Source organism: Sphaerodactylus townsendi, linkage group LG08 (genome assembly GCF_021028975.2).
Source record: "Sphaerodactylus townsendi isolate TG3544 linkage group LG08, MPM_Stown_v2.3, whole genome shotgun sequence".
Lineage (NCBI taxonomy): Eukaryota > Metazoa > Chordata > Lepidosauria > Squamata > Sphaerodactylidae > Sphaerodactylus > Sphaerodactylus townsendi.
The window spans coordinates 68,550,738-68,566,785 of record NC_059432.1 but is presented as its reverse complement, the minus strand read 5'-3'; the positions used below and the strand labels follow the sequence as shown (position 1 = coordinate 68,566,785).

Genomic DNA, 16,048 nt, shown 5'->3' with positions numbered 1-16,048 from the left:
GCTTGCTTATTCAGCCATATGACTCCATATATTAAGCCTGATGTCACAGGCCAGATGAGTTTTGAGGTCTCTCCATTTGCTGTTCGCTAGTGGAGAGATTTCCGCACCGTCCTGCTTCCCTTGGCCAGAACGCCTCATGTGCTGAAGGTCTGGAGGCATAATAACAGAGTTCAGTCATGCTATTACTAAACTACTGCCCCTGCAAGGATGCTTACATTTTATCAATGAAAGTAATAATTTGAGATAGTCTCTGTTGATTAAATAATCTAGAAAAGGGATACCCTGTTTAGACATGAAGTAGTGTTCTATTTGTATTTAAGCACTTACTTTTAGAAACCTACTTCCCTTAAATTCTGGATATACTACTGTATCTAATGCCAATATATCACCATGTTAACTGATGCTGAGGATGATAGTTCATTATTAGCTGTTACATATCTTGTGAGGCAAAAACAGAGATTCTGTTGTCCCTGTTACTGCAAGCACTTATGGCCATTCAAGTCTTTGCTGTGTTGTTGACTTGCATGAAATGATTTCCGGTCTTCTTTGCATGGTGTTCAGGTTGATATGATAGTTGCAATACTATTAACTCTTTTCGAATAAGATTAAAATGTTCACAAGGGCAGTAATATTTGTTATGCAGCCATTTGGTCTGAAATAATTGCAGTGAACTGAAACTAAAGAATGAAGGTCACATATGATTTTTTTAAAAAGATGTTATCCGATAATACTTCTTAGGTAAATGCAGCACACACTCACCCGCTGCTGCTAGTTGCCGCCCAGGAGGGGAGGGTGAAGGAGAAAGCAATGGAGCTGAGCCAGCTTCATGGTGTATCCAGGGCAAACCGTTGGCTGGCTGGACCGAATCCCCCCCACCGTGGAAGGCTGTGTGTGGGCGGAGCCAAGGGCCTGCGCCTCCTTCGGCCTCCTCCCTTCCCTTGGCTGCTACGTGTTATGTTTTGCTAGTTTGTTTAACTTACTAACGCCCCCGAAACGATCCCGACACGCCCCTGCCCTGACATGTGACTGCAATGGCAGCACCCGGGGTGAGCCGCCCCAGATATCCCCATTGCAGCTTTGCTTCTGGTTATTACCACAGCGTGGATAATGTATTGGAAGGACACACCTAGGCCTCTGATTTGGGAGACAAGACTAACCTACCTTTTGTTTGACTCTTAGACACCACATCTGGTCAACTTAAATGAGGACCCACTGATGTCTGAGTGCCTTCTATATTATATTAAAGATGGGATTACCAGGTAATGGATACTCATAACAGTTTTTCCAGATTCAGGTGTGAGGAGTAGTGATTACATGGTTTTCTTCAACACTTGTGCAGTCAAATGTCCCCCACTCTCCCTATTTCCTGAGTCTTACTGAAATTATCTGATGTGCTTTTGGGGATATCTAGCCCAGCTCACAGAAGGCTATACTGCAAAATGTCTTAAATTTCACCAACCTCTGGTGACATCCATTAGCAGTAGAGATCCTCCAACATCTGCCAGCTTGAATCCCTTCGGGGAGTGATCAGGCAGCCAGTTAATCAGTGGGTCTGCAGTAGCTAGCTGGATCTCTCTGTAGTTGAAAGCCTTTCCCAATTTACCACTTTTAAGATCCTTTAACATCTATCTTCAATTTATTTCATTTTAAAATTTCTGCATAGTTTTTATCTAAAAATAGCACACAGATTGGTTTACAGTATGAGCCATTAAAACATACTAAAAGCAAAAGTTTGTATGTCCTACTTTTTGCCTGTTACTGTTACAAAAGGCTGTTAAACTAAATTGAAACAATTTATTGCAATTAAAACCAGTGACGATATATATAAAAACAGCAAAATGAAGGGAAGGAATATCAGCAAAAGTGGCCAATCAGATAAAACAAAGGGCAGAAACAGCAACAAGAATTGTTGTGTTACACTTCCTGCAGTATCATTCTACCAGTTTTTCTGCTCACAAGGAGCCTGATTGATTGGGGAGTCCAGGGAACCCTGCTATTATTTGGCTGTTCAGAAGAATGCTATGAATGCTTTATGGCACTGAATGAGTGTTTTTTGTCCTGAACAGGGTTGGTCGAGAGGATGCTGAGAGGAGACAGGACATTGTCCTCAGTGGGCACTTCATCAAAGAAGAGCATTGCATTTTCCGAAGTGACACAAAGGCTGGCTCTGAAGGTATCCCCATATATTTCCCTTTTCAATTGAAATTGAGCTTCTGTTATACCAAAATCATATGTGCATCATAAAGGGCAGTAAGTTTGAAAGCAGACACATGTCAGTCTTGTGCTTGGGCAACAGTTGAAAGCTGATACAATCCTTTTTGTTGCTTTTTCTTTTTACAAGTGCAGATCAAGAGGAGGAGGAGGGTTGAGAAATGCTTTCAGTCGAGTGTGAAATCAGCACAAGTCATTGCACTCCATTTCTACCAATCTGTACCACTTGCTTTCCATATGGAATGCTTAGCAGTGCTACCAGACAGGGCAGTGCTATGTCTTTCCCCCCTTGCTATTATCATCTCAATTCAGACATTATTACAGACCTTCTCCACATCTTGGAGTTACTCAAGTTACTCAGAGTTATTCTGGATGTCTGCCCCTCTGTGCATTTTTACAGTTGTGAAGTCAATTTATGTTCTTCCACATGTGGCTTAAATGATGAGGATTTTAAAGGGAAGGTGCTGTCATCATCAGTGGCATCAGAGCACCCTTTGGAAATACATGGCCCTAAAATAATGATATAGCACTGCAGTGATACAATGATAGTTTAAACATTTTCTGAATTCTCAGCTTTCCTTTTTAAAAAAACCAAATCTCTAGACGGTTCTCTCACAGGGATATGCCTTTTTCCTTATATCTCTGTGAGGGACGGAGATAGAGACTTACTTTTTTTTTAAAAAAAATGAAACCTCAGAGTTGAGAGAACCTGTAAAAGTACAGTGTTATATTGCTCTTTTAGGGCAATTTTTTAAAAATGGAAATCATTCATCTAGAGGCAGAGGGAGTAGTTTAATGTTGACAGCAGTCCAGTCATTGAAGAGTGGGCTGTGGGTGGGTGGAACAAGTTATCTGTGACATGACATCAAAAAAGAAAAAGATTTTCCATTGAAAATGTGTATTCAGCAAAATCCAGAATCAGATTTACAGAACGTGGAATCTGGAAATATGTAGTCAGCTTTTGAAGTTCTATCCAAGAATCTAGTGATCAGGCTCAGTAACTTCTGGATTTTGCTCTGAGAATAACCGTTTAGTGGAAAACATAAAATGCCAGTAACAACCAAGCTTTTCAAAAATTGAGTGGATCTATTTTTGCATATTTATGAATAATTTATTGAAGAGTTGAAGAACAACAGTTCCTGTTAAGAAGTGTCCTTATTATAGCACAGCACTGTATCACATGGCCTCTGACTGCATAGCTCAGCTAGTATTGCTTGCCCTGGATAGTTTACAGCTGAAAAGCATTGTTACTTTACCCACATGGTGGAGCATACAATCAACCTCCTCCTCAGTAGTTCAGGTGCTACATCATTGTACATCCTAGTTATTTGAATTCCACTGAATCATTACTGGATCAAGTTGGCTTGGATTTACTGGAGTCAGCTATGTCTCCATTTGTAGCTGGTGAAAATCCCAGTTCTCTCTGTTAGGTTGAGTTGGAATTCCAGCTGGTGTAAAACCACATGGCCACATTGGGTTTATTGAAGTATAAATCCTTCCTTCATTTATCTGCTTATTTATCTGAGATAATTTTATCCCATCCTTTCCCAAATTTGATGCTCAGGACAACGTACAAAAAATATAGTTCTCTTTAAAGCTATTAGGAACCTGTTGCTTAAAATCTGTGACTTACCAAACTGTTATAAAAATGAAGGCTGATATTCACAATAAAAGCCAAACCTTGCCCATCATGGTTAGCTCAACATGTAGAAGGAATGTTGTTCTTATAACACTGAGAGCTTGTTCTCTAATCAATAAGTAGATAGATCAGCCGTTATTTTTTATGACTGGGAGATATTTGTTCCTTGAACATCCATACTACCTCTCATGTGTTCTTTTTTCCTTCACCCTTCCCAAATTCCACTTGTGCCCCTTCCGCATCAGTAGTGACACTGGAACCCTGTGAAGGTGCAGACACCTACGTCAATGGGAAGAAAGTAACAGAGCCTAGCATCTTGAGATCAGGTAAGCTCACCCATGTTTCCAGGAGAAAGGATTGGAGACTCAGGAATAAGAGAAAGGAACTATAGGAAGGAGTCTTACAAATGACTCAACTGTGCATTGCTCAGGGTTGGATCCATTGGAATCTAAGGAAACGGTTCATAGTTCTAATCAAACTGTCAGTCAACCTTGGTCAGAGTTGGGTGCCTTTTATGTTTCCATTTATCTGGGGCATCTTTAGTACAAACTCTTCTGTGGGTCATCCTTTTAACAGCTCAGCAAGAGAGCTCATATAACTGTGAAACCCCATCTCATTTTCTCTGCCCTGTGTTCTCCTCTGTCCCCAGGAAATCGCATAATCATGGGCAAGAGCCACGTATTCCGATTTAACCATCCCGAGCAAGCACGGCAAGAGCGTGAGCGAACCCCTTGTGCGGAGACTCCTGCTGAACCAGTGGACTGGGCGTTTGCCCAGAGAGAATTGTTGGAGAAACAAGGCATTGACATGAAGCAGGAGATGGAACAGAGGTGTGTAGAGGGGACAGTTTGGAAGAGATTTAGCACGGGGATGGAAAATTTAGAGGAAGTTTGACTGTGTTTGAGTTGAAGTGGCAGCAGATAGAGAATATGTAAGTCCTCTGTAATGTTGACCTGTTATTTTCTCATTTTTGGTTTCCATGTAGGCTTCAGGAATTGGAAGACCAATATCGCAAGGAAAGAGAAGAGGCTAATTATCTTCTGGAGCAGCAAAGACTTGTATGTATCATAGAGAATGCTTTTTTTTATTGCAGTTCATGAGAGCAGTGGTATACAGACAATGATGTTTGTAATTGATGGAAGCGACCATTAGTTCCAAAATGGGGCCAACCTTCTAAACACCCCATAACATATAGTTTACAAGAAGGATAAAAACCAAAACCTTGTACAGTTTCATAAATCTCATGGGAAAGGGCAAGGACGTCACGTGATTCCCATTTAACATCTCACTCAGTTGGAGGATGGAAATGTTGTTATAGGCCAGGGATCCCTAACCTTTTTGAAGCTGTGATCATCTTTGAAATTCTGAGGCAGCATATTGGGTGCATCCATAGCGTGGCTCCAATAGGAGGCAAAGACAGCCACAAAATGGCTACCACAGCTTACCTGTACTCATACAGTGAAGGTCCTCATGCTGTGGGTGGCAGCTGCTCTGCCTATGCAACATTTTTCAAAATCTGCCCAGCAAGGCTTCTAATCGTCCATCAGAAGCCTTGCTGGGCAGAAGCTTCACTGGCCATACACATTTTCTGAAAATACTTGGTGGGCACCACGGCTCCTTTGGGCACTGTGTTGGGGACCTCTGCCACAGGTTGCATGGAGAATTATCTCATGAAACTCTATAGTCCAGTGTACTGAACTGGTTATGACCAATAAAATAGAAGAATTAGAATACTTCAGGGAATGGATTAATTCTAACAAAAAATATGTAGCATCAAAATACAGCAACCATAAAGGGGATAATAAAAATGCTTAACTGTTTACTCCTTTAGGATTATGAGAGTAAATTGGAAGCTTTACAGAAACAGATGGATTCAAGATATTACCCTGAAGCTAATGAGGAAGAGGAGGAGCCTGAGGATGAAGGTATGAATTCAGTGAAAGGAAGATTCTGTTAGTGCATCCTATCATGTAATGGTTTGTATTCTGGTACAAATACCTACGTACAAAGTGCACACATGCTATATTATAATTGTGAAGTCTTTGAGGAGGGGAGGGACTTCAGCAAGGTATAATGCCATAGATTGCACCCTCCAAAGCAGCTATTTTCTCCAGAGAAACTGATCTTTGTCATCTGGAAATCAACTGAAATAGTGGGAGATCTCCACTTATCACCTGGAATAACTTAAGCAGGCTTAAAAGTCTGAACCAAACTTTTGAAAGGCCAAAAGACAACCAAACAAGGCCAATTTCTTCACACAGGTCTTAGAAGCAAGCTGGAGCATTGCAATGATATCATCTGGTTTCCCTGGGGCCTTCTTAAGGTGATCATTGGAAAAATAGCTAATTAGAAAGGTGCTTTATTGAGAGATTTATCTCAATTATATATTATTGAGGTTTCTGCTCAGAGCATGATTTTCCTCTGCTACCCCCTCCTCCCCTTGCTCCCAGAGCATTGAGAAATGTCCTCTGAAATCTTGGTCTGGGCAGGGTTCCCTCTTCTCCAAGAATAGGTATTTGGGGGGCATTTCAGGCTCCTGGGGGAAGAGGGAGGTAAGAAAATAATCTCCATGAACAGAAATCATTGTGCCTTGTGAACATTTCTAGCTTGGATCCAAGCCAGTCATTTAAGCATATTTTTCTCATGACTGGAACAATTCCAGGGTATTCAGTAGTTCATAATGCCAGTCTTAAGTCACATGGCCAGCCTTAGTTTTGTTCTCTTCTAATGTCTATGGTTTCTTTGGGGAGAAGTTGTTGTGACTTGCTTTTTGAAGAGAGTGACCTTGTGAATTCTCTGTCACCAGTACAATGGACTGAGCGGGAGTTTGAGCTGGCACTCTGGGCTTTCAGGAAGTGGAAATGGTACCAGTTTACATCTCTCCGAGATCTGCTATGGGGCAATGCCATTTTTTTGAAGGAAGCTAATGCCATCAGTGTGGAACTGAAGAAGAAGGTGAGCAAGTTCTTTTACATCCATTGTGGTTAAGGGGTTCTGTCCACTTCCATTCTCTGACTTTTTATTAGTATAACACAGAATATGAGTTGGATCAAACTATTACATTCCAGTGCCCACTTTTATCCTGCCCTCATCCAAGGTGCTCAGGCTAAAGTATGTGTTTCTCTCCTTCCCCATTTTATCCTCACAATAGCCCCTTTAATAGGTTCGACCGAGAGAGGGTGACTGGCCCTTGGCCACCTGAGGAGCTTCACTACTAAGTCAAGATTTGATACTGGGCCTTACATTCTAGTCCAGGGGTAGGGAACCTGCGGCTCTCCAGATGTTCAGGAACTACAATTCCCATCAGCCACTGTCAGCATGGCCAATTGGCCATGCTGGTAGGGGCTGATGGGAATTGTAGTTCCTGAACATCTGGAGAGCCGCAGGTTCCCTACCCCTGTTCTAGTCATTGCAATTACTCAATTACAACTATATTGCAGTCTAGGTCACCACATCTCAAAAAGGATATTGAAGAGATAGAAAAAGTGCAGAGAAGGGCAACGAGGATGATTGAGGGATTGGAGCACCTTCCTTCTGAAGAGAGGCTGAAGCGTTTAGGACTCTTTAGTTTGGAGAGAAGACGTCTGAGGGGGGATATGATTGAAGTCTATAAAATTATGCGTGGGGTAGAAAATGTTGACCAAGAGACATTTTTCTCTCTTTCTCACAATACTAGAACCAGGGGGCATACATTGAAAATGCTGGGGGGAAGAATTAGGACTAATAAAAGGAAACATTTTTTCACGCAACATGTGATTGGTGTTTGGAATATGCTGCCACAGGAGGTGGTGATGGCCTGGATAGCTTTAAAAAGGGCTTGGACAGATTTATGGAGGAGAAGTCAATCTATGGCTACCAATCTTGATCCTCCTTGATCTCAGATTGCAAATGCCTTAACAGACCAGATGCTGGGGAGCAACAGTCGCAGAAGGCCATTGCTTTCACATCCTGCATGTGAGATCCCAAAGGCACATGGTGGGCCACTGCAAGTAGCAGAGAGCTGGACAAGATGGACTCTGGTCTGATCCAGCTGGCTTGTTCTTATGTTCTTAGGTAAGGAGTCTGCAACCTGCAGCTCTCCAGATGTTCATGGACTACAATTCCCATCAGCTCCTGCCAATTGGCCATGATAGGCATTGTAGTCCATGAACATCTGGAGAGCCGCAGGTTGAAGACCCCTGGTCTAGGTATTAGAATATGCATGATAGAAATGCGAAAAAGAGAAGGACATGTGACATGGAGAGAGTGGGTGTGCAAACATTTCTACGAAATTATCTCAGATGTAACACTAAACCATGGTTTGTTTTAACAGTAGTTTGTTGATGAAACTAGGGTTTAACTTGCAATGAGCAATCCTAGCTCCATTGCTGTTACTCTTTTCTCTATCCTAGTCTGCTTAGATATATCAGATGAAAAAGAAGTGGTGTTGGTTTATTTTCATTGATCCAGCCCCCTCCCGAATCTATTGTTTCTGTGCAATAGAGGTAAACAGGGTGCAGACATAACGCCCTATGTTGGTGGAGCACAGGCAATCAAGATACACTGGACAGTGCTCCGGTCTTGCTTCTTTTCCCCTTTAGGGATGCACAGAAGGACCTAGCTATGCTGCTGCTGAGTTGATAAGAGACTGGTGGCAGGAGTGGTGAAAGGAGTCTACTGGCAGGCAGAGCTGAGAGAAGGGAGAGGCTTGGTGATAGCAAGAGGGGGCTGAAGACAAGAGTGTTTTCATTTTTGAGATGGACTTGCTAGGCAATTCTTTAAATGGAGCAGAGCATCAATGGGAGAAACAGGTTTAAACCAGGATACTGTATTTTCACATAGGAAAATGCATTAATATATATTCCACTATTTCCTGACACCAAGAATGCCCTTGCTGGTTTTATTCTAAGGCAGGCTCTTTAACTATAAGTTACAGTGTTTTAAAGGATTCCCATTACCACAGAGTTATTTTTCCAGACATCTAGCATTTCCAGACAGCATTTGTTCCACTTAACAGTGGTGGTCATCTATGGAGCCCAGGTGTGAGAGCTCCTTCTTACAGATGGAATTAACGAAATGCCCCCCTCTCCCTCCTCCTCTCCAAAGGGATTTTATCTCTTTATGTTTTTTCATCCCCGTATGGATCAAAGAGTTATTTCTTAAAATCTCCAGGAAGTTGCCACCTATCTCATCACCCCCCTCAAGTCTATATGTCCCAGCGTGCTGTAATAGTTAAGAGCAATGGACTTTAATCAGGAGAACCGGGTTTGCTCCCCCACTCCTCCACATGAGCAGCAGACTCTTATCTGAATTAGATTTTTTTCCCTGCTCCTACATATGAAGCCTGCTGGGTGACCTTGGGCTAGTCACAGTTCTTAAGAATCCCCGCAGCTCACCTACCTCACAAGATGTCTGCTAAGCGGGGAGGAATGAAGGGGTTTGTAAGCTGCTTTGAGATTCCTTATGGCTGAGGAAAGTATGCTTAAATCCAAACTCTTCTTCTTTTTCGCTGTGTTGGATTTCTGTCAAGGTGTAAAGTGGCCAGGAAGGCCAATTGCATTTATGAAGGTTTGATGGTTGTTACTTGCTAGAGCTATAGGTAATGTGAGTAATGCAGTTATTAAATAACTTCAGATCCTGGCTGAGGTTTCCTAGCTAACCATAGTTAGGGTAGGGCTGTGGGTTTAGAAGGACAATTATGATTAGCTTAATTAAATTATGGTTTAGTATTTCATTTGAACCAACCCTCTGTCTCGGGTGGTTAAGCTGATTAGCATAAAACTGATTGTCAGTAGGTTCAGGACAGACAAAAAGAAGTGGATTGCCTCACTTAATGCAGGATTAAATTATAGAATTTTCTTCCGTATAATGTGAAATGGGTTCTACCATCTAATTGTTTTTTAAATGTATTCATGGAGGATACTTCTGTAAGCGGCTAATAATCCTGATAGCTAAAAATAAATGTAGTTACCAGATTCTCAGCACAAAAATGGGAAATACATCATCTTTGTTAATGTTAGAGACATCTGATTTGTGGGGTAAAATTAGAATAGCACTTATATGAATTTTAGTCTGATCCAAAAAAGGGATTCTTACGTTCTTTCAAAAGAACTAACTTCAGGTAGATCAAACTGGCAGTCTGTAGTGTGATTGTATCAAGGGATGTGCAGCCCAATCCTATACATTGTTACTTAGAAGTAATCTCCACTGTGTCCAATAGAACTTGCATAGGACTGCAACGTTTGAACATCAAGATCGAAATAGATTTTAACTTGTAATCTCTCTGGTCCACAATTACCATCCCTTTCCACATTACTATTTGATCATATGGAGAGGTCACAGATTACCATACTTGCTTAGAATTATTGACCTGAAATTATGCAGAATTATTTAAATTGCCTAATATGTTTTCTCTTTAAAATTTGGTGCAGGGAAGAACAAGTAAGCATGTATCATTCAAACAACATTTGCCTTGGCAAAAACACAAATATTGAGTTTTTTAAAAAGACTCTGACTAAAAAATGGTGTGACTAGAGATCAGTTAAATGCAGTTGCTACTAACCTGTCTCAAACAGGGCATTTTCACGGTTGCTGTTTGCTTTATGATGTTATTGATATCATAGTTGCAGCGGAGGATAATTGAATGTCCCAAGTTGTGACCTCTGGCATGAACCAATGTTGATCACTATTATTCACTTCCAGGTTCAGTTTCAGTTCGTGCTTCTCACAGACACTCTGTACTCCCCTCTGCCTCCGGACTTGCTGCCTCCAGATGCTGCCAAAGACCGTGAGAAACGTCCTTTCCCAAGGACCATTGTGGCTGTAGAAGTACAGGATCAGAAGAATGGAGCGACCCATTACTGGACACTGGAAAAACTCAGGTAGATTGAGATATTTAATGAAACCACAGCACCTGCCTGAAAGCATGTTTAACTTTGCCTTGACAAAATCATGACTGTTCTGATACGAATTGCAAACTTGATGCTGTCCTGTTACCAAAGAGGGATGGAACCTGAAATGTAGATTATTTGAGGGCCTGTTTACGTGACTGCTTCAGTTTTTGGTGACTTGAAAAAGCAGGTGTGGGTTATATTTTACAGTCATGTTAACAGACTCACAAAAGTGATCTTCTGTGCATAGTGTTCAAAATATGCTAATGCCACCACAAATAGCTGTGCTCACAGCAAACTCAAAACAGATGTTTTAACCTATTTTCTGTGGGCCAGAATAGCCAACTTAATTGCCCATGTTGCTGTTTGATCCTATCCAAGGTCTCACCTGACCATGCTGGCATGTATTAAAGCTATCCTGGGGCTTGACATGTCCCTAATGTTTCCACGTTTTTATGATCGTAACAGCATGCTAAAATCTAGTTTCTGCACATGTCGAAGCAATCATGTGAATTGGTGAATGAAAGCCACCCATGCTTGTCTGAATAGGTGCCAGATCTGTAAAGAAAATTCCTTGCTGTAAATTATGAACAAATCAAGGCATGGAAGAGATTTCTCCTTCTATTAGTTGTCCTTAGCAGGAAGACCATCAGATTCTGATATCATGCATGTAAGATAGTGGTTTGGGTGCAAGTACACCAGAAAGGGATGATTTACAACTGCTGTTTTGTGTGTTCATTCCCCCCCTCCCCCGCATCCCTATTGCAGGCAGAGGTTGGAGCTGATGCGAGAGATGTATGATCGGGCGGCCGAAGTGCCCTCTAGTGTTATAGAAGACTGCGACAATGTGGTGACAGGCGGAGATCCGTTTTATGACCGCTTCCCTTGGTTCAGATTGGTTGGCAGGTGAGAGCTTTGATCTGCCTTCATGTAAACATCATGTTCAGCCAGAGAAACGTGAAGGAAGGAAATGCTGCATGACTAAACAAAAGCAACTTGTGTCATGCAGGACAAATGCTGCTTCCTGAGTGGGACAGAGATGTCTGTGAATTGAAGCACTAGATCATATATCCAGACAACTGTGTAGCACCTTACTCTTTGTAAGGAGCTTTCTTTGCAATCCACATTTATATACTTGAGTGGGCAATTTTCCATTTGCATCACTGAAAGGGCCCCTTAAAGTGTGAGTTGTCTCCTTCTTACCTGCTAGACTTTCACTTGCATGGACCATGTTCAAAAATTATTCCTCATTTACAACTACATGGTGTTCAAATTACATCCCTCTAAAACACTGGCCCCGATGGCTGGAATTTCCTACCGCAAATCAACAGAGATATTTAGCCTGCAATCTCTGTGGTCCAGAAAGACAATCATAGCCTTGTACAAGCTTGTACTCCCATTAGCAGGACTATTTCTTGTAGGCATGACACCTTACTTTTGGTAGGACCCATTACCATTGGATGGTATGGGATTCTGACCAGTGTTTCTTGGTATATTACCATGTAGAAGATGATTCTCCTAGTTGGTTATGAGTGAATTCTATGTTAGAAAAACATATTGTCCAGAGTGGGATGTGATTAAGATATCTGGTACAGGATTTGTACATTTGTGTGTGTATGTGTGTCTGTGATTTGGAATGTAAATATCTGCCTATATACCGCCTAGTATATAATGTGTGTTCTCATGTGCTTCCCATGCAACTATTGGACAAATGTGATGTCATCAGCTGGGAATTGTTGAAGGGCAGATTGCTGGGATATGCCATTGAATTCTAACATACTTGGAAGTATCTGAGGTATAGCTCATTGTCAAGATGGAGTGATGCTAGTGGGCCACAAGACTCTTACTTTGGAAAGCTACATAATTGTTTCAGTGGTCTTTTGGGGGATCCCCACTGAATGCAGTGGATCATCCCTGTTCTCAGCTGATGGCATTGGTGGCTCCTCTGTTAGATGTGTTTGGTCTAAAAGGTTTGGTCCTTTTCCCCCCTTATTAACACAGCTGCTTGGTATAACAGAAAGGGCAAAGCAAGCCTAGTCTCTGTGTGTGTTTGGAATAGCTGGTGTTAACCTGTCTCCTATCTTGTTGTACTAACCTTAGTTCAGATATCTCTGGCTGCAACAGCTCTCCTATTTTCAACACATGCATGAGCGAGCGCATGGCTGATCTCACCCCCTCCCCCACCTTCTCGAACCCTGACTCCGACATCACCGAGCCTGCTGACGAGCAGCACGTGGGGAAGGAGGAGGAGGAGGAGGACCTGGAGGAAGACATCTTTCCGGAGTACCCACTGTATGATGGCCGGGATCCATTTTACGACCGCTCCCCCCTGTTCAGTTTAGTAGGAAGGTTGGTGAGGTCTTAGGAGAGCATGCTGGGAAGGAACTAGCTCTTTCGCATAAGAGACCTGCTTTCTGACACTGTTCCCATGTTAAGGCACTCAGGGACAGATGAGTTCTAGGATGGCAAAAAAGTATGTGTCTGACCGTGGTTAAGGAGGGATCAACCAGTACTGAGATAGCTGACAGTGAAGAAAACGAGTGTGTTTCTAGAGAGACAACCACTTATAAGTGGACGTCAGTCGAACCAGTTTCTGCAGTTATGAGTCTTCCCTACTGGGTACAGATTTTTTAAAAATCTAGTTTATACTCTAGGTTTCAGAAGCAGGAGAATTCCCTAGAGATCACATTGTATAGAAACTTCCTAATGAACCAGTTCATAATAGACTCATACTTCAAGCTTTCTATTATGTGTGTTGAGATTTCCACTAAAGGTAGTGGTTGGTTTTTGAGGCCATATAGTTCATGATTATAAAAAGATGTAGGGAGGGTATGCTGTACCTCTTGAAAAGGTATGAGGGAGGATACGAAGATGTACCTCTGAAATAAAAAGTATCACAAGAAATAATAATGGTGTGCTCTGCAAGGAGGAAGTAAACCTATTCAGGGAGAAATAAAACAAACATCTCTTGTGTAATAGCATAGAGTGCAAAACTGGCATTTTGGATATTTAACTTAGCATCAATGGAGACTTAGTTTGCAAAAATAAACTCCAGGATGTGGAGAGGGTATGTAATAAATCCTTCCATCATCATTTGCTCTAATTCTCCTGGCTAAGAGAGTGGAGATATTTCTTCCACATTGCAGTTCAATAGAGACCCTCAGTAGAGATTAGTTATTCCTCAGGGGTACATCTGGCCAGTCCCCATTTTCCTATATGGTAGTTAAAGGCTTTATCCTTGCTGTTTTGAGACTGCAAATTGACTTGGCGGGTGATAAATATATATCAGCCTTATGTTCAAAAGCAGAAAGTTGGCCAGTTTTGGTAATGTCTGCATACTCTAATGAGACACTGCTCTTTCCGGTGTTGTTTGTCTCTGCTAGAGGCTTGGCTTATCCATTTTGCTCAAGCATGACCAAATATTTCTCTCCTTTTAACCCTCTGTCCTTCAAAGGGTTACATATAAGAGTTTATTGCTCAGAAGCTGCTGATATCAAGCTTCAGTTTATTCTCAGTGAGCTTGTCCCTTTGGGATTCCGGAAAGCAGTAGTAACCCCTAGCTTTCTTGCTTTTAAGTAGGATTCAAGAAAATGGGAGCAGGCAAGGGAGGAAAAGGGCTTAGAAAAGCCAGTGAGGGAGTTGGGGGAAGAGTCCTGCAGTCTCAGACCGAAAGAGCTGGCTTCTTCCTTTTTTTTTCTCCTTTTGGGGGATTTGAGATTTCAAAACAAGCTAATAGCTCAATGAGGAAAGACCCTCTCCCTCAATCCTATGAATTGTTCTTGGGGGTCTTTTGAGTCACACAAAATTGACTCCCCCATGCAGCAGCTGTGCCGTTCACATTTCTCGTGAAGTGTGCTTTGATTGGATCCTTGTCTTTTATTTTTTATTTTTTATTTTTTTTAGCTGCTGGCTCTCTTTCCAAAGCTTTAGCAAAATTGGGGGTTATTTCACTTTTGTCTTCCTTTTGAAAGGCTTTTCTTTGGTCTGAGCATGCCGTCTTTGCACCTCACCAATCTTGTGGTTAGTGCCTCTGTCCTACTTTGTTCTTTTAATGATACATGGCCTCTTTCTGCCTTCTTTTCTCCAGTCCTCAACTTCATTGTCCTTCCCTCCCTCTCCCCCCCCCGCCCCATTCTCCCTTCTTACGTCTTTGGCTTCTCAATCTCTTCAGCTCTTAAATGATTTCTTCTTCAGCCTTTGGATTTCAGCCTGTTTCATAATGTGTTATTACTGGGTGTCATTAGAATAGAACTCTAACAGATTGTATCCCGAGCTTTCTCTCAAGGCTTAAATGCATGAGATGCCTGATGTGCCAGGTCACCAGTGCATGATCAGACTCGCAGCTAAATGTATATCACTTTCAACAGCACTTGTACTCTCAGCACTGTGAGGAAATGTTGGAGGGAGGATGAGAAGGACCTCCTGTTTTCCCTCCTGCCCTGTTTGCACAAGCAGAAATGGCTTCATGTGACCTAAGACAGGGATGAGAAGGAATGAGAGTGGAAAATAAAGGGAAGACCAACACAGAAGAATTAGTATGTGAGGGGAGAGAAGGTATACCTTGGAGGTTGGAATCATCATGGAGAGTGCAGTCAGCATCCCTGGGATGATGACACACAGTACAGCACAAGCCAGAAGTGATTTCCCCATGCTAGAGTAACCATCTAGTATTCACCCAAAACTCTGTGGCTCTTTGTGCACTTTCAGCTCAGCTGTGTGCTTTGCGGTGGCATCTCCCCATGTTTCCTTGTATACATGCAAGGAGTCTCCTGCTATTTCCCCTGAGCCCAGCCACCATTTTGCCTACCCCCTGTGTGTTTTTAAAGACCGTTTCTTCGATCTGTTATTCCTGGGACAGATTGAAAGGAGCCCTATCGGCAAAGGAGGGAGAGTATATTCCCTTTTCTCTCCTGTAAGGAGACTCAAAGGGACTTAGAAACTCCTTTCCCTTCCTCTCCCCACAACAGACACCTTGTGAGGTAGGGGGGCTGAAAGAGTTCCAGAGAACTTTGACTAGCCCAAGGTCACACCGCAGGAATGTAGGAGCAGGGAAACAAATCTGGTTCACCAGATAATATTGCCACTCAGGTGGAAAAGCGGAAAGTCAGACCTGGTTCTCCAAATTAAAGACCATCTGCTCTTAAGCACTACTCCACACTGACTGTCTAATGCCGATGAAACTGCTTCTGCTTAGGCGGGGAAGGCGAGGAGGAGCAGAAAAGCCAAACTAAGCAAAGTAAATCCTGCTCTGCTGCACAGTCAGAGAAAAAATAGCATTTTACCCACTGTTGGAAATCATAGGGCTTCTCTGATCTGCGACATGGTGAGT

The 16,048-nt window shown here is 42.3% G+C and overlaps 1 protein-coding gene across 18 annotated transcripts in view; it reads left to right on the top strand.

The window, feature by feature from the left end:
- Nucleotides 1–16,048, top strand: part of KIF1A (kinesin family member 1A) — a 124,564-nt gene that overhangs the window by 60,523 nt on the left and 47,993 nt on the right. For 12 of the 18 annotated variants that reach the window (XM_048506708.1, XM_048506707.1, XM_048506706.1 and 9 more), the window contains 9 exons: nt 1,180–1,259; nt 2,067–2,173; nt 4,096–4,176; nt 4,500–4,680; nt 4,836–4,908; nt 5,682–5,775; nt 6,657–6,805; nt 10,532–10,710; nt 11,488–11,625. In XM_048506708.1, the coding sequence (XP_048362665.1) occupies nt 1,180–1,259; nt 2,067–2,173; nt 4,096–4,176; nt 4,500–4,680; nt 4,836–4,908; nt 5,682–5,775; nt 6,657–6,805; nt 10,532–10,710; nt 11,488–11,625 (1,082 nt within the window). Of the gene's footprint in view, nt 1–1,179; nt 1,260–2,066; nt 2,174–4,095; nt 4,177–4,499; nt 4,681–4,835; nt 4,909–5,681; nt 5,776–6,656; nt 6,806–10,531; nt 10,711–11,487; nt 11,626–12,819; nt 13,069–16,048 lie in introns of all 18 variants that reach the window. The other 6 variants (XM_048506699.1, XM_048506698.1, XM_048506709.1 and 3 more) reach the window with 1 other exon arrangement.